Source organism: Oncorhynchus masou, chromosome 28, assembly GCF_036934945.1.
Source record: "Oncorhynchus masou masou isolate Uvic2021 chromosome 28, UVic_Omas_1.1, whole genome shotgun sequence".
NCBI classification, from domain to species: Eukaryota; Metazoa; Chordata; class Actinopteri; order Salmoniformes; family Salmonidae; genus Oncorhynchus; species Oncorhynchus masou.
In genome coordinates this window covers 47563553-47581910 of record NC_088239.1, presented here as the reverse complement: position 1 = coordinate 47581910, position 18358 = coordinate 47563553, and the positions used below count along the sequence as shown (strand labels likewise).

The 18358-nt window shown below is 45.7% G+C and overlaps 1 protein-coding gene across 1 annotated transcript in view; it reads right to left on the bottom strand.

Moving 5' to 3' along the window:
* Positions 1 to 2345: 2345 nt before the first annotated feature.
* LOC135517725 (rabphilin-3A-like) overlaps positions 2346 to 18358 on the bottom strand; it is a 41417-nt gene continuing 25404 nt past the window's right edge. The window contains exons 2-16 of the mRNA XM_064942281.1: positions 16930 to 17076; positions 16481 to 16610; positions 15859 to 15945; positions 15081 to 15336; positions 14771 to 14962; positions 14417 to 14581; positions 13934 to 14013; positions 13581 to 13655; positions 12947 to 13056; positions 12572 to 12698; positions 9193 to 9249; positions 6375 to 6520; positions 4275 to 4356; positions 4044 to 4140; positions 2346 to 3865 (exon numbers count right to left, since the gene is read on the bottom strand). Of these exons, the coding sequence (XP_064798353.1) occupies positions 3729 to 3865; positions 4044 to 4140; positions 4275 to 4356; positions 6375 to 6520; positions 9193 to 9249; positions 12572 to 12698; positions 12947 to 13056; positions 13581 to 13655; positions 13934 to 14013; positions 14417 to 14581; positions 14771 to 14962; positions 15081 to 15336; positions 15859 to 15945; positions 16481 to 16610; positions 16930 to 17063 (1875 nt within the window). The 5' untranslated portion in view covers positions 17064 to 17076 and the 3' untranslated portion in view covers positions 2346 to 3728. The remainder of the gene's footprint in view (positions 3866 to 4043; positions 4141 to 4274; positions 4357 to 6374; positions 6521 to 9192; positions 9250 to 12571; positions 12699 to 12946; positions 13057 to 13580; positions 13656 to 13933; positions 14014 to 14416; positions 14582 to 14770; positions 14963 to 15080; positions 15337 to 15858; positions 15946 to 16480; positions 16611 to 16929; positions 17077 to 18358) is intronic.

Genomic DNA, 18358 nt, shown 5'->3' with positions numbered 1-18358 from the left:
CCAGAATGGTCCTGTATTTGGTTCCATCCATCTTCCCATCAATTTTAACCATCTTCCCTGTCCCTGCTGAAGAAAAGCAGGCCCAAACCATGATGCTGCCACCACCATGTTTGACAGTGGGGATGATGATGAGCTGTGTTGCTTTTACGCCAAACATAACATTCTGCATTGTTGCCAAAAAGTTCAATTTTGGTTTCATCTGACCAGAGCACCTTCTTCCACATGTTTGGTGTGTCTCCCAGGTGGCTTGTGGCAAACTTTAAACAACACTTTTTATGGATATCTTTAAGAAATGGCTTTCTTCTTGCCACTCTTCCATAAAGGCCAGATTTGTGCAATAACTACTGATTGTTGTCCTATGGACAGAGTCTCCCACCTCAGCTGTAGACCTCTGCAGTTCATCCAGAGTGATCATGGGCCTCTTGGCTGCATCATTAGAGGGACGGCCAGGTCTTGGTAGATTTGCAGTGGTCTGATACTCCTTCCATTTCAATATTATCACTTGCACAGTGCTCCTTGGGATGTTTAAAGCTTGGGAAATCTTTTTGTATCCAAATCCGGCTTTAAACTTCTTCACAACAGTATCTCGGACCTGCCTGGTGTGTTCCTTGTTCTTCATGATGCTCTCTGCACTTTTAACGGACCTCTGAGAATATCACAGTGCAGGTGCATTTATACGGAAACTTGATTACACACAGGTGGATTGTATTTCTCATCATTAGTCATTGAGGTCAACATTGGATCATTCAGAGATCCTCACTGAACTTCTGGAGAGAGTTTGCTACACTGAAAGTAAAGGGGCTGAATAATTTTGCACGCCCAATTTTTCAGTTTTTGATTTGTTAAAAAAGTTTGAAATATCCAATAAATGTCGTTCCACTTCATGATTGTGTCCCACTTGTTGTTGATTCTTCACAAAAAAATACAGTTTTATATCTTTATGTTTGAAGCCTGAAATGTGGCAAAAGGTCGCAAAGTTCAAGGGGGCCGAATACTTTCGCAAGGCACTGTACCAAGAAGACTCGAGGCTGTAATCGCTGCCAAAGGTGCTTCAACAAAGTGCTGAGTAAAGGGGCTGAATACTTATGTAAATGTGATATTTCATAATTTTTTTGTTTTAATACATTTGTAAACAATTCCAAAAACCTGTTTTTGCTCTGTCATTATGGGGTAGTGTGTGTAGATTGATGAGAAAAAATAAGCGATGTAATCCATTTTTGAATAAAGTTGTTACGTAACAAAATGTTGAAAAAGTCAAGGGGTCTGAATATTTTCTGAATGCACTGTATGGCCTACAAAAAGGTTCTACTGTATATAGAACACAAAGCACCCTTTTTTGCAGTGGGTGATGGTATAGCTCCTGAGTGGCGCAGTGGTCTAAGGTGCTCCATCTCAGTGCTGGTGGTGTCACTACAGACACCCTTGTTCGAATCCAGTCTATATCACAGCTGGCCGTGAATGCGAGTTCCATAGGGCGACGCACAATTGGCCCAGCGTTGGCTGGTATAGGCCGTCATTGTAAATAAGAAATTCTTATTAACCGACTTGCCTAGTAAAATAAATAAGCCTATACTGCAAGGTGCACAGTGGAGTTCAAGTCTAAAGTGACAGATGTCTGGGCCAACAGGTCCATTGAAGAAGAGATTCAATACTGTTTTACCTTTATTTAGTTAAAAACAAATTCTTATTGACAATGACGGCCTACCGGGGAACAGTGGGTTAACTGCCTTGTTCAGGGGAAGAAAAACAGATGTTTACCTTGTCAGCTTGGGGATTCAATCCAGCAACCTTTCGGTTACTGGCCCAATGCTCTAACCACTAGGCTACCTGCCACCCCTAATAATAGGTCTATCAAGAGAGCCAAAGTCCACCTGTCTCCCACTGCTTGTCTACTCAGACCGCTGGTTCTCAAACCTCAACTGATTCACAACCTCACCTGATTCACAACCTCACCTGATTCACAACCTCACCTGATTCACAACCTCTCCTGATTCACAACTTCATCTAATTCACAACCTCACCTGATTCACAACCTCACCTGATTCACAACTTCACCTAATTCACAACCTCACCTGATTCACAAACCCTGATTCACAACCTCACCTGATTCACAAAAACATCCTTCCATGTCCCAGATGCTGCTATAAAATGAGGGAATTTCACAGAATGTTTATGCGTTAGTCCTTTGCATGCTCTCTCCCAAGAGTGTGAGTATGAACAGTGGCAGAAGGCAAATACTGTACATAATGTGTATGTAGTATAGCCACAAAACATCTGCAACTTTATTCTGTACTTGAAAATAAATGTCATATTCAAGTTCATTACAACAGACCATTACAGTTTTCATATTTTATTTTACTTTATATTGCATTACCGTTTAACATACGCTATCAGAGATTATTTCACATTTGAGAATGTCTAGCAATCAAACCTACTACAGATCAATGTATACGTCACATGATCAAGACAGGGCTCATGTTCAGCATGTATTTTGCGCGCATTTTTTATCTGTCTGTCACAGTAAAATGCAGTGCACTGCAATATGACCATGTCGACAGAATTGTTTAGTATTTCATCAGGCTTGGAGTAATTTCTTTGTTCTCCGAGAGAGAGAGAGCGAGAGAGAGAGAGAGAGAGAGAGACAGACAGCGATAGAGAGACAGACAGAGATAGAGAGACAGACAGTGATAGAGAGACAGACAGAGATAGACAGACAGTGATATATAGACAGACAGAGATAGAGAGACAGACAGAGACATACAGAGAGAGAGAGAGAGAGACAGACAGAGAGACAGACAGAGCTAGAGAGACAGACAGAGATAGATAGAGAAAGAAAGAAATAGAGAGCAATATCTAAATCAGTGCATTCCAGGTTTCTATGATATCCCATGGTTCTTAGGTGAGCTAATGCTTCAATAACATGACATGTTATCAACATAAACAGCTAATACTAATACTAACTATGTAAACATCTTCATACATAAATAACATCAATATATGTTCCGTAACATCCATCATATCCTCCTTTTAACAAACTGTTTGTACATACAGTACCACTTGAAGATTATGCTATGTCAGAGCAAACCCTAGTATCCTGCAGTTACGGTATAGAAGTATAGAATACAGATTATGACCATGTCATAAGAGCACAGTATAGAAGCATAGAACACAGATTATGACCATGTCATAAGAGCACAGTATAGAAGTATATAATACAGAGTATGACCATGTCCTTAGAGCAAAGTATAGAAGTATAGAATACAGATTATGACCATGTCATGAGAGCACAGTATAGAAGTATAGAACACAGATTATGACCATGTCATAAGAGCACAGTATAGAAGTATAGAACACAGATTATGACCATGTCATAAGAGCACAGTATAGAAGTATAGAACACAGATTATGACCATGCCATAACTCTGTACAGCACAATCCAGGGTGACGATGAGACTATGTCATCTGCATAATGTAATCTATATAATGTGTTGCAGTTCTTTTTGTTTCACTGTAAACACTGTGTTGATGAGTACATGCATACAATAAGCATTCTGTCAGCACACGAAGAAAGAAGTTGTAAAAACAGAGGCCCTTAATTTGCTATTAATTCAGGTTCACATTACTAAAAGTAGGAAGACCAAGAATGGAAGACAACATAATATATTTGAGAGGAAGATAGAAACAGCCTGGGGTGGATGAATCTAGAGAGGAGGAGAAGAGGTCGCGTCTTAGTCGTCCGTGTCTTTAACGGTGTTGTCATCTAGGAGGACGTGCCAGCGCTCGATCTTCTTGTCTTTGTTCTTCAGACATTCGTACCAGTGCTTCAGACATTCCCCCTTGGCTGTGATGCCCAGCTGACACCCTCCTGAAGGGGATAAGGTTTTTACTTTGAAGTCAGCTTTAAAAGTGCACAATATAGTTTGCTAAACATTGAAAGTACATTCATTCTGCTATCGTTACTGAACTCCCCCAATGAAATCGTTGGATTTCTCAACTGACCAATGAAAATGCTGGATTTGCCCTATGTCAAATTCCCAACTCACCAATGAAATCATTGGATGTTCCCATGTCATAGTCCCAGACTGAGATGTCCAGGCTCTTCTTGGCCAGCTCACCATGTTTGATCTCATAGCTGAACTCCTGCAACACAACTTCAGCCATCACACTCCATGCTCAGTGCAAAGACTCAGACCGCCATTACACTCTGTATTAATAAAACAATGGCCTGGAACCTGATATTGTGTTGTTATTGATATATATGAGGGGACATTAACCTCGTTGAACTCTGGGTTCAGCGTCTTCTTTTTTATCTGAGTCTTGTTCTTGGCTTTCTTCCCCATGTCTGGTTTCAGGAAGCTGCAGGTCACAATCACAGGAGAGAGAATCAATCCACATTCAATCAACCAACCAATCAATCTAGCCATCTGTCCATCCACCCGTCCATCCGTCCATCAAATGTTTAAGGCTGTAGGACAGGGTCATAGAAGAGGAAGGTGAACATCAGCAATCAAGGTAGTTACAGTGCCTTGCGAAAGTATTCGGCCCACTTGAACTTTGCGACCTTTTGCCACATTTCAGGCTTCAAACATAAAGATATAAAACTGTATTTTTTTGTGAAGAATCAACGACAAGTGGGACACAATCATGAAGTGGAACGACATTTATTGGATATTTCAAACTTTTTTAACAAATCAAAAACTGAAAAATTGGGCGTGCAAAATTATTCAGCGCCCTTAAGTTAATACTTTGTAGCGTCACCTTTTGCTGCGATTACAACTGTAAGTCGCTTGGGGTATGTCTCTATCAGTTTTGCACATTGAGAGACTGAAATTGTTTCCCATTCCTCCTTGCAAAACAGCTCGAGCTCAGTGAGGTTGGATGGAGAGCATTTGTGAACAGCAGTTTTCAGTTCTTTCCACAGATTCTCGATTGGATTCAGGTCTGGACTGTTTGGAGGAAGAATAAGGATGAGTACAACCCCAAGAACACCATCCCAACCGTGAAGCATGGTGGTGGAAATATCATTCTTTGGGGATGCTTTTCTGCAAAGGGGACAGGACGACTGCACCGTATTGAGGGGAGGATGGATGGGGCCATGTATTGCGAGATCTTGGCCAACAACCTCCTTCCCCCAGTAAGAGCATTGAAGATGGGTCGTGGCTGGGTCTTCCAGCATGACAATGACCCAAAACACACAGCCAGGGCAACTAAGGAGTGGTTCCATAAGAAGCATTTCAAGGTCCTGGAGTGGCCTAGCCAGTCTCCAGACCTGAACCCAATAGAACATCTTTGGAGGGAGCTGAAAGTCTGTATTGCCCAGCGACAGCCCCGAAACCTGAAGGATCTGTAGAAGGGTCCGTATGGAGGAGTGGGCCAAAATCCCTGCTACAGTGTGTGCAAACCTGGTCAAGAACTACGGGAAACGGATGATCTCTGTAATTGCAAACAAAGGTTTCTGTACCAAATATTAAGATCTGCTTTTCAGATGTATCAAATACTTATGTCGTGCAATAAAATGCAAATTAATTACTTAAAATCATACATTGTGATTTTCTGGATATTTGTTTTAGATTCCGTCTCTCACAGTTGAAGTGTACCTATGATAAAAATGTACAGACCTCTACATGCTTTGTAAGTAGGAAAACCTGCAAAATCGGGAGTGTATCAAATACTTGTTCTCCCCACTGTATATATATATATATATATATATATATATATATATATATATATATATATATATATATATATATATATATATATATATATATATATATATATACACAGTGGGGCAAAAAACTATTTCGTCAGCCACCAATTGTGCAAGTTCTCCCACTTAAAAATATGAGAGAGGCCTGTAATTTTCATCATAGGTACAATTCAACTATGACAGACAAAATGAGAGAGAAAATCAGAAAATCACATTGTAGGATTTTTTATGAATTTATTTGCAAATTATGGTGGAAAATAAGTATTTGGTCACCTACAAACAAGCAAGATTTCTGGCTCTCACAGCCCTGTAACTTCTTCTTTAAGAGGCTCCTCTGTCCTCCACTCGTTACCTGTATTAATGGCACCTGTTTGAACTTGTTATAAGTATAAAAGACACCTGTCCACAACCTCAAACAGTCACACTCCAAACTCCACTATGGCCAAGACCAAAGAGCTGTCAAAGGACACCAGAAACAAAATTGTAGACCTGCACCAGGCATGAAAATTACAGGCCTCTCTCATCTTTTTAAGTGGGAGAACTTGCACAATTAGTGGCTGACTAAATACTTGTTTGCCCCACTGTATAGACAGACAGACAGACAGACAGACAGACAGACAGACAGACAGACAGACAGACAGTGTAGCTAGATTAATAGAACACATACATCTTGACGAAGGGGTCTGAGTATCCATTAGAGTCCATAGCTGCCAGGTGAGCACATCGCACCACTCCCACTATCAGACGACCCTGCTGGGTACTGTAGGTTAGAGAGACCAGGATACGACCCCTCTCCTCTGCATCCTCCTTTACCTGTAGGACACACACACAGAAATGTACGCACACACGCACAGACAAGAAGATTTGCAAGTGGATTTACATCCACTACGATAACATTTTTCCCATATAGATTAACATATCAAAGATTTTCATGACATGTACAGTATATATAATCCATGCATTTACTGTACGGTGCATTTTATTCTAAAATGGATGAAATTGTTTTTTTCCCTCATCAATCTACACTCAATACCCAATAATGACAAAGCAAAAACAGGTTTAGAAATGTTTGTGTTCCTCAGTTTTTGGGGAGTTTCTCCCATTCTTCTCTGCAGATCCTCTTATGCTCTGTCAGGTTGGATGGGGAGTGTCGCTGCACAGCTATTTTCAGGTCTCTCCAAAGATGTTCGATCGGGTTCAAGTCCGGGCTCTGGCTGGGCCACTCAAGGACATTCAGAGACTTGTTCCGAAGCCACTCCTGCGTTGTCTTGGCTGTGTGCTTAGAGTTGTTGTCCTGTTGGAAGATGAACCTTCGCCCCAGTCTGAGGTCCTGAGTGCTCTAGAGCAGGTTTTCATCAAGGATCTCTCTGTATTTGCTCCGCTCATCTTTCCCTTGATCCTGACTAATCTCTCAGTCCCTGCTGCTGAAAAACATCCCTACAGCAAGATGGTGCCAGGTTTCCTCCAGATGTGATGCTTGGCATTCAGGCCAAAGAGTTCAATCTTGGTTTCATCATACCAGAGAATCTTGTTTCTCATGGTCTGAGTCCTTTAGGTGCCTTTTGGCAAACTCCAAGCGGGCTGTCCTGTGCCTTTTACTGAGGAGTGGCTTCCGTCTGGCCACTCTACCATAAAGGCCTTAGTGGTGGAGTGCTGCAGAGATGGTTGTCCTTCTGGAAGGTTCTCCCATCTCCACAGAGGAACTCTGGAGCTCTGTCAGAGTGACCATCGTGTTCTTGGTCACCTCCCTGATCAAGGCTGTTCTCCCCTGATTGCTCAGTTTGGCCAGGTGGCGAGTTTTTTAATATTGAGGAGTATTTCACTTTCCATGGTCATAGGAGTAACAACATGAATGAGGTAGAAATAATTCAGTGCGTCTTGAGTTTCGCCATCAGCTGGAAGACTGTGTCCCCTTGTCTCAGTGGAGGGAGGGAGAGTGGAGGGATGGTGAGTTGGGTGAGAGGCTGCCTCACTGATGTCCCCTCCCATCAGATGGAGACCATCAGTCCAATAAAATAAACTAATTATTATGCTCACTCAGCTGTACCTCACAAGTAATACAACAAATGATCTATTACCAGTGTGACCATATACTGAAAATGTTGACATTTCAAAATGGTCTGAGAAGAGCAACATTGGCAGGGCAATTAAAGCATAGCTAATGGTGGTAGTGGTAATGCATTGGGCCTATAGCCTACTGGACAAACCTCATTGCTACAGAACTGTTTTAATAGGTTAATAGCTTAATGTTGCGTTAGCTTCTGTTTTTTAATTTTTTTAAAATTTTAAATCTGAGTGGTAGATCTCAGCTTTCTTTTGGACTCAGAAAGTGATCTTGACTCAGAAAAGCTTGGTGACCACTGGACTAGGGATTTTTTTTGTAGGTTAAAATAAACTGAGTAGTGCTAAGCACAGGCAAAATCCCAGAGGAAAACCTGGTTCAGTCTGATTTCCAACAGACACTGGGAGACAAATTCACCTTTCAGTAGGACAATAACCTAAAACACAAGGCCTAATATACACTGGAGTTGCTTACTGAGAAGACAGTGAATGTTCCTGAGTGGCCTAGTTAAAGTTTGGACTTAAATTGGCTTGAACATCTATTGCAATACTTGAAAATGGCTATCTAGCAATGGTTAACAGTCAACTTGACAGAGCTTGAAGAATTATTCAAACAATAATGTGTGAATATTGTACAATCCAGGTGTGCAAAGCTCTTAGAGAGCGTTGCCAAAGGTGATTCTAACATGTATTGACTCAGGGGTGTGAATACGTACTGTATGTAAATGAGATATTTCTCTATTTCATTTTCAATAAACATGTTTTGACTCGGTAATTATGGGGCATTGTGTATAGATGGGTGAGAATATGTGTTTATTTAATCTATTGTGATTTTAGGCTGTAACACAACAAAATGTGGAGTAAGTCAATGGGTATGAATACATTCTAATTGGCACTGTACGTGATGTCATCTGAGTTATGTAATGTGTGGCCAACTCTGGGTGCAGGTTATTCAGACAGTAAAACTAAAAAGCCATTTCCTTCGGGAATATAGAACAGGGCCACAGGTCACAGTAGAAACAGAGATTAATATTATAAAGGCGGCTGGTGGCACCTTAACTGGGGAGGACGGGTTCATAATAATGGAATGAATGGAACGGTATTGACACATCACACACATGGTTTCCTTGTGTTTGATCCCATTCGATTCACTTCAATCCAGTCATTATTATGAGCCGTCCTCCCCTCGACAGCCTCCTATCCTTGAAAGGTATTTATCTTGTGGAGACAACAATAGATAGCAAGGCAAGGAAGCCTAACGGGTGCAGAAAAAGTTCCTACTAAATTCAATGGAAATGAATAATACATGTGATGCCAGCATTCAGCTACAATTTTGTTCCCTCACCGGAGTTACGGGCGTAAATCTTAGGCGTGAACGTGAAGTGTGAATCCTGAGTGTAAATCCTGTCTCAGGCGAGTCTTACCTCCTCCTCGTAGAGTGCCATGCCCCGGGCTGAGCCTCCTGTTCCTGCCTTCTTCACCTGGGAGAGGGGGGGAGCAAAGGGGGAGAGTGGGGGTGAAATCACTTATATCAGGATTATTAACAGTTGCATCCACAATGCAAAGGATACAACTGTCTCCGGACCTGGATGCGTGCCCTCAGATACACACACTGTTGTAGTTCCTACCTGGACCGCCCTCACATACACACACACTGTTGTAGTTCCTACCTGGACCGCCCTCAGATACACACACTGTTGTAGTTCCTACCTGGACCGCCCTCACATACACACACACTGTTGTAGTTCCTACCTGGACCGCCCTCAGATACACACACTGTTGTAGTTCCTACCTGGACCGCCCTCACATACACACACACTGTTGTAGTTCCTACCTGGACCGCCCTCACATACACACACTGTTGTAGTTCCTACCTGGACCGCCCTCACATACACACACTGTTGTAGTTCCTACCTGGACCGCCCTCACATACACACACTGTTGTAGTTCCTACCTGGACCGCCCTCACATACACACACTGTTGTAGTTCCTACCTGGACCGCCCTCACATACACACACTGTTGTAGTTCCTACCTGGACCGCCCTCACATACACACACTGTTGTAGTTCCTACCTGGACCGCCCTCACATACACACACTGTTGTAGTTCCTACCTGGACCGCCCTCACATACACACACTGTTGTAGTTCCTACCTGGACCGCCCTCACATACACACACTGTTGTAGTTCCTACCTGGACCGCCCTCACATACACACACTGTTGTAGTTCCTACCTGGACCGCCCTCACATACACACACTGTTGTAGTTCCTACCTGGACCGCCCTCACATACACACACTGTTGTAGTTCCTACCTGGACCACCCTCACATACACACACTGTTGTAGTTCCTACCTGGACCGCCCTCACATACACACACTGTTGTAGTTCCTACCTGGACCGCCCTCACATACACACACTGTTGTAGTTCCTACCTGGACCGCCCTCACATACACACACTGTTGTAGTTCCTACCTGGACCGCCCTCACATACACACACTGTTGTAGTTCCTACCTGGACCACCCTCACATACACACACTGTTGTAGTTCCTACCTGGACCACCCTCACATACACACACTGTTGTAGTTCCTACCTGGACCACCCTCTCCAGACACACACTGTTGTAGTTCCTACCTGGACCGCCCTCACATACACACACTGTTGTAGTTCCTACCTGGACCACCCTCTCCAGACACACACTGTTGTAGTTCCTACCTGGACCGCCCTCACATACACACACTGTTGTAGTTCCTACCTGGACCACCCTCACATACACACACTGTTGTAGTTACTACCTGGACCGCCCTCACATACACACACTGTTGTAGTTCCTACCTGGACCACCCTCTCCAGACACACACTGTTGTAGTTCCTACCTGGACCACCCTCTCCAGACACACACTGTTGTAGTTCCTACCTGGACCGCCCTCACATACACACACTGTTGTAGTTCCTACCTGGACCGCCCTCACATACACACACTGTTGTAGTTCCTACCTGGACCACCCTGTCCAGACACACACTGTTGTAGTTCCTACCTGGACCACCCTCACATACACACACTGTTGTAGTTCCTACCTGGACCACCCTCTCCAGACACACACTGTTGTAGTTCCTACCTGGACCATCCTCTCCAGACACACACTGTTGTAGTTCCTACCTGGACCACCCTCTCCAGACACACACTGTTGTAGTTCCTACCTGGACCACCCTCTCCAGACACACACTGATGTAGTTCCTACCTGGACCACCCTCTCCAGACACACACTGTTGTAGTTCCTACCTGGACCACCCTCTCCAGACACACACTGTTGTAGTTCCTACCTGGACCACCCTCTCCAGACACACACTGTTGTAGTTCCTACCTGGACCACCCTCTCCAGACACACACTGTTGTAGTTCCTACCTGGACCACCCTCTCCAGACACACACCGTTGTAGTTCCTACCTGGACCGCCCTCTCCAGACACACACTGTTGTAGATCCTACCTGGACACACCCTCTCTAGACACACACTGTTGTAGTTCCTACCTGGACACACCCTCTCCAGACACATACTGTTGTAGATCCTACCTGGACCACCCTCTCCAGACACACACTGTTGTAGTTCCTACCTGGACCACCCTCTCTAGACACATACTGTTGTAGATCCTACCTGGACCACCCTCTCCAGACACACACTGTTGTAGTTCCTACCTGGACCACCCTCTCCAGACACACACTGTTGTAGTTCCTACCTGGACCACCCTCTCTAGACACACACTGTTGTAGTTCCTACCTGGACCACCCTCTCCAGACACACACCGTTGTAGTTCCTACCTGGACCACCCTCTCTAGACACACATTGTTGTAGTTCCTACCTGGACCACCCTCTCCAGACACACACTGTTGTAGTTCCTACCTGGACCACCCTCTCCAGACACACATTGTTGTAGTTCCTACCTGGACCACCCTCTCTAGACACATACTGTTGTAGTTCCTAACTGGACCACCCTCTCTAGACACACATTGTTGTAGTTCCTACCTGGACCACCCTCTCCAGACACACACTGTTGTAGTTCCTACCAGGTCCACCCTCTCTAGACACACACTGTTGTAGTTCCTACCTGGACCACCCTCTCTAGACACACACCGTTGTAGTTCCTACCTGGACCACCCTCTCTAGACACACATTGTTGTAGTTCCTACCTGGACCACCCTCTCCAGACACACACCGTTGTAGTTCCTACCTGGACCACCCTCTCCAGACACACACTGTTGTAGTTCCTACCTGGACCACCCTCTCCAGACACACACCGTTGTAGTTCCTACCTGGACCACCCTCTCCAGACACACACTGTTGTAGTTCCTACCTGGACCACCCTCTCTAGACACACACCGTTGTAGTTCCTACCTGGACCACCCTCTCCAGACACACACTGTTGTAGTTCCTACCTGGACCACCCTCTCCAGACACACACCGTTGTAGTTCCTACCTGGACCACCCTCTCTAGACACACATTGTTGTAGTTCCTACCTGGACCACCCTCTCTAGACACACACCGTTGTAGTTCCTACCTGGACCACCCTCTCTAGACACACATTGTTGTAGTTCCTACCTGGACCACCCTCTCCAGACACACACCGTTGTAGTTCCTACCTGGACCACCCTCTCCAGACACACACCGTTGTAGTTCCTACCTGGACCACCCTCTCTAGACACACACTGTTGTAGTTCCTACCTGGACCACCCTCTCCAGACACACACTGTTGTAGTTCCTACCTGGACCACCCTCTCTAGACACACACCGTTGTAGTTCCTACCTGGACCACCCTCTCTAGACACACACTGTAGTTCTTCTTCTGGTTGGCTTTGAGTTTCTTCAGAGCAACACGCGTCTCTCCGATGAACTCATTGTGCCCAAACTTGTCCATATCACTCACTGACAGCCTGGAAGCAGGAAGAGGAATTCTATTTTTATTTTTTTTTTTTTTATTTTTTACATCGTTTTGTATCATCACCGAAGAGTTTTTATTCTCTTGGTTCCCTTTAGCCCTGGGAAATCTAACTGATGTAAATGGAGAGCCAGGGAACTAAACTAGGCCAATATCAACGTAAACGTTTTAATTTCAGATGACCCAGAGGGTGACACATATACAGTGGTGTTATGTGGTATGGGCGAGCCTGCCTGTATTTACCGTAGTGTTTTGCGCTGCATGTCGTCGTCAGTGATACCGTGGTACACCAGAGTCTCATTCCACACTGGGTTCAGAGTGCCCTTCAGTGTCTTAGTACGCAGCTTGTTAGACTGTGGAGACGGGGAGAGAGGAGAGGGGGGAACAGGGAGAGGGGGAAACGGGTAGAAGGGGAAGACAGGGAGAGGGGGGGCAGGGGAAGAAATAGAGCAGAAGACAGGGAGACAGATGGAGAGGGAGAGAGAGACAGAGAGACACCACAGAGCCCCACGACAGCAACACAATTAGTCCCAACCAAAATAATGAGAAAACAAAAAGATGATTACTTGACATATTGGAAAGAATTAACAAGAAAACTGAGCAAACTAGAATGCTATTTGGCCCTAAACAGAGAGGACACAGTGGCAGAGTATCTGGCCACTGTGACTGACCCAAAATTAAGGAGTATACAGACTCAGTGAGCAAAGCCTTGTTATTGACAAAGGCCGACTATTTGCACATCATTACAACACTGTATATAGACTGTAATATGACATTTGAAATGTCTTTATTCTCTTGGAACTTCTGTGAGTGATACAAGTCTATGTCAACAGGCAGCAGAAACAGGCCTACTACAACCAGAAGTGTTGGAAGTTACCTTACTGGCACCAGGTAGGAGGTGCAGCTTGACGTAAGGGTCTGCTAGGCCATTAGAGTCCATCGGCTTTAGGCCCTGAGAGAGAGAGAGAGAGAGAGAGAGAGAGAGAGAGAGAGAGAGAGAGAGAGAGAGAGAGAGAGAGAGAGAGAGAGAGAGAGACAGAGACAGAGACAGAGACAGAGACAGAGACAGAGACAGAGACAGAGAGAGAGACAGAGAGAGACAGAGACAGAGACAGAGACAGAGACAGAGAGATAGACAGAGACAGAGACAGAGAGCAGAAATAGAGAATATCAACCTAAAGATGAACCATTCAAGCATGTCACTGAAGCTAGCGGTGTGTGTGTGTATACCTTGGCTTTGACTATATTGCAGTGCAGCGCGTTGCTCTCCTGTTCATAATGCAGAGTGAACTCCAGTAACCCCAGGGTGGCTGATGCGGACAGAACAAAAGAACATCATGCTCAGATTGGTTCCTACAACCAACACACGCACAGAGAGAGAGAGAGAGACAGAGATAGAGAGACAGAGAGACAGAGAGACAGAGAGACAGAGAGAAAGAGTGACAGAGAGACAGAGTGACAGAGAGAGAATAACAGAACAGAGAGGAAGCGTGTATGTGTGTGCATTTGAATATGTGTTTCATATGGTTGGTCTACTTGGTAGACCTGCTTGGGAACCAAATTTCTCAGTGGGCTAATAAAGACTGATGGTGACTGTATGCACACGGTATGTAGAGGGTCATGCTTAGTGACGAGGTAGAGGTAGTCATCAAATGTCTGAAGTGACTGAAATCAATAAAAAGGAACATGTGTTATACAAGGACACACACTTACTGGATTCATCAGAGTCATATTCGTTGTCATCGTCCTCGACAGGAGCGGGGGCTGGGCGTGCTGCCAGGGTGGGTTTGGGGGCAGGAGTGGGTTTCTCCTCCCCTACTGGAGTTGGGGCTCTATCCTCCCTCTGGTGAGGGTGTCTGTTCTCCTCGGGCGCAGGGGCTGAGGTAGAGAAACGCCGCTATTTAGTCATTCTCAATCTCCAAGTAGAAGGGATTCTGCATCTGAGCGATTGGCGGTAACAGGTAGGTAAACAAAACCAAAGCAGTTATTATCCATTGACTGCTTTTAGGGTGGGTAAGGAAAAACATGTAATTTTGTAATTTGGGCGAGCTGACCCTACAATCGTACCCTGTGGTGTGACTGAGTCAGCTGGAGCTGGCGTGTTCTCTCTCCCCCTGGCTGTGGGAGGTCTGGAACCTAACTTAGACTGGTTCTTCACCATCTCTTCCTGCACAGCAACGCCCCCTAGTGTCTGAGCAGAGCTATACCCCTCTGGGTCCTGTTGCTCTGAGCTGGAGTACGGGGGCTCATCGGTGGGCTCTGAGACAAGATCGGAGAGAGGAAGATGACATGTTGAAATACCCAACAAGCTTTTGCATGTACCTCTCATGCAAGTCCAACGAGTCGTGAAATCTTAATGCTTGTTTCCACTGCTCACCTTGGTTCTCTGTGTTGTAGCAGCAGTCACCCTGCTGCTCCTGCTGCTCTGTGCAGTCCTGGGCACCAGCGTCTGGGTGGTAGATGGGCTGGGTCTGGGTACGGGCATAGGGCTGGGTACTGGGCTGGTGATGGGTGGGGTTCAGGGTACGGGGGCTCTCTCTACCTGTCCCTCTGGGCCTGGAGATGGGCAGGGGAGCAGGGAGGACCTTCTGGGGTTGGCCCTTAAAGAACCACGCTCCAGAACGCTTCAACATCTAGACATGGAGAGAGAGATGGAGAGACGGAGAGAAAGAGAGAGAGAGGAAGAGATGTAGAGAGAGAGAGGGGGGGAGAGACAGAGAAAGAGAACATTTGATGGAGAGAGGGAGATTGAGATGGAGTGAGAGAGGAGGGGTAGCGTGCTTAGCAGATGAGTTATCTCACATTGAACTGACAGGTAGGGCCATTTAATTAAAGGTTCCCTGGGGAGCGGTTTCATCGAACACAGGGTCAGCACTAAACAATACTGTGAAATGGGGTGACCAAGCCAACACAAAAAATTAACTGCGAGTGTGATTAAATCTGAACAGCTGAACCCTTCTCTCCCCCGTACATTTTGATTGTGATGGGACAAACAAACACAATCTTTTCTAATTATTTATTAACATGAAGGCGTATTCGTGGAGTATCCATTAAAACAACATTTGTTTTGGTCTTCAACCTATAATTTCTCTATCATTCCACCCCTCCTTTCCTCTCTCCATCTCTCTCTCTCTATTTCCCCCCTCCTCTCTCACCTCTTTGTGCTCGCTGCAGATTCTACAGACCCACACAGGACATGACGACCGGCTGTTGTTCTGAATCCCACACTTACTGCACATATGCTGCGAGCAGAAACACACACATACACGCACTTACTTAAACCAGAGTTATTTTTAATGATACACTCATAGAAGAAAAGGTGCTATCTAGAACCTGAAAGGGTTCTTCGGCTCTACCAATAGGAGAACCCTTTGAAGAACACGTTTTTGCTTCCAGGTAGAAACCTATTGGGTTCTGTGTAGAACCCTTTCCCCCGGAGGGTTAAACATGGAACCCAAAAGAGTTCTACCTGGAACCAAAAAGGGTTCTACCTGGAACCAAAAGGGTTCTCCTATGGGGACAGCTAAAGAACCCCTTTGGAACCCTTTTTTCTGAGAGTGTAGGACAAATGTAGGCACAGTTTGGGAGCTAGACAAAGAGAGTGACAGAAAGGATTTAGGAGCACATACCAGACTACTGACAGAATCAGCTCTGCTCAAAGCAACATGAAGTAGTAAGTCAAACAAAAGAAGACGAGAAACCACAGAGACCTACAGGACTTGGACCTCTGATAACTGTCCAGACTCTCTACATAGCTCTATTATGTGTGCTAGTTACCTTCTTGCAGTGGGAACAGAGTACGGAGTTGACTCCCTGCTGGCCAAACGTCTCTCCACACAGCAGACAGCGAGAGTGACCATCTCCACATGCTGTCTTCTTCATACTGTCCAACCTAGTGGCAAAACGCCTGCAGAACACACAGACACAGTTACACACAAACACACACACACACACACACACACACACACACACACACACACACACACACACACACACACACACACACACACACACACACACACACACACACACACACACGCAACACGCAACACACATCAGACTGCCAGACTCACCATCTGGCCATGCTGTCTTTTGTCCAGACAGGTCGCCAACCACATAGAGTGGAGGGATCAAACACACACACACAGTTTTGTCTCTTTCTCATTTTTGCCCCCCACTCCCCCCCTCCCTATCTCTCTCTCTCTCTCTCTCTCTCTCTGTCTCACCCGATCCTCTCCTGCTCCATGGCCTCCATGGTCTCAGCCCGAGCCAGAACACTGTTGATGATCTCCTTTTCTTCGTCTGTTAGCTCCACTTCCTGAGGACCTCCTCCTCCATGGCCTCCACTGTGCCGGTGCATCCTGCTGACTGACCTGACAGACAGAGACAGGACACATACTTACAACGTCATACACACACATCAGGAGAGACACACCTGCACAGACACTTACAGACCTAACATGCACAGATCTGAGGACAAACACACATCAGAGGACACGGCACACTCAAATGTAGAAAAGTCAACTGTCGCCTCTGGAGTGATGTGTACTCTAGGTTCAATACTACCAAGTAGTACTCAGGGCTCAATACCCCGCTACTAGTAACTGAACATGCCTCTAGATGTTTTCACTGAACAGGCAACAGAGGCACACAACATTGTCATCGGCTGGATTAGAACACTGTCACGTAGGATACAGCAGGGGACCCCTCGCAGCAGGGGACCCCCCGCCGACCCCTCGCAGTTTGGGAACTACTGCTTTAGATCAATGTTTCTCAATCTTGGCCCTACCACTACACACCTGATTCAAGTCAAAGGCTTGATGAGCAGTTGATTAGTTGAAGAAAGTGTGTGAGTGGTACAGTAGGGCAAAAACAAAATTGGCACCCCTTGGATCCCAGGACCAGGATTGAGAAACTGTGCATTAGATCAGTGTATTTCAGCATTTGCTGTGGGTCACCAGGACCAGGGTTGACAAACAGGGGTCTAAACGACTATTGAGCAGACAGGACTGGTGCTACCCTGGTTTTGAACTGAAGAACTGCTGTACCAAATGTCTTGGGCTGGGAGAGGTAACAGAAATTAGTGGTAGGTGGGTACTTTGCTTCTGTAATAGTTGGGGAAACATTGGTACTGAACCCTGACCTGTTCACCGGACGTGCTGTTTCGACCCCCCCCCTCCTCTCTCTCTCTCTGCCGCACCTGCTGTCTCAACCTTTGAATGCTTGGCTATGAAAAGCCAACTGACATTTACTCCTGAGGTGTTGACCTGTAGCACCCTCTACAACCACTGTGATTATTATTTGACCCTGCTGGTCATCTATGAATGTTTGAACATTTTGAAGAACGATCTGGCCTTAATGGTCACGTTACTCTTATACTCTCCACCCAGCACAGCCAGAAGAGGACTGGCCACCCCTCAGAGCCTGGTTCCTCTCCACCCAGCACAGCCAGAAGAGGATTGGCCACCTCTCAGAGCCTGGTTCCTCTCCACCCAGCACAGCCAGAAGAGGACTGGCCACCCCTCAGAGCCTGGTTCCTCTCCACCCAGCACAGCCAGAAGAGGACTGGCCACCCCTCAGAGCCTGGTTCCTCTCCACCCAGCACAGCCAGAAGAGGACTGGCCACCCCTCAGAGCCTGGTTTCTCTCCACCCAG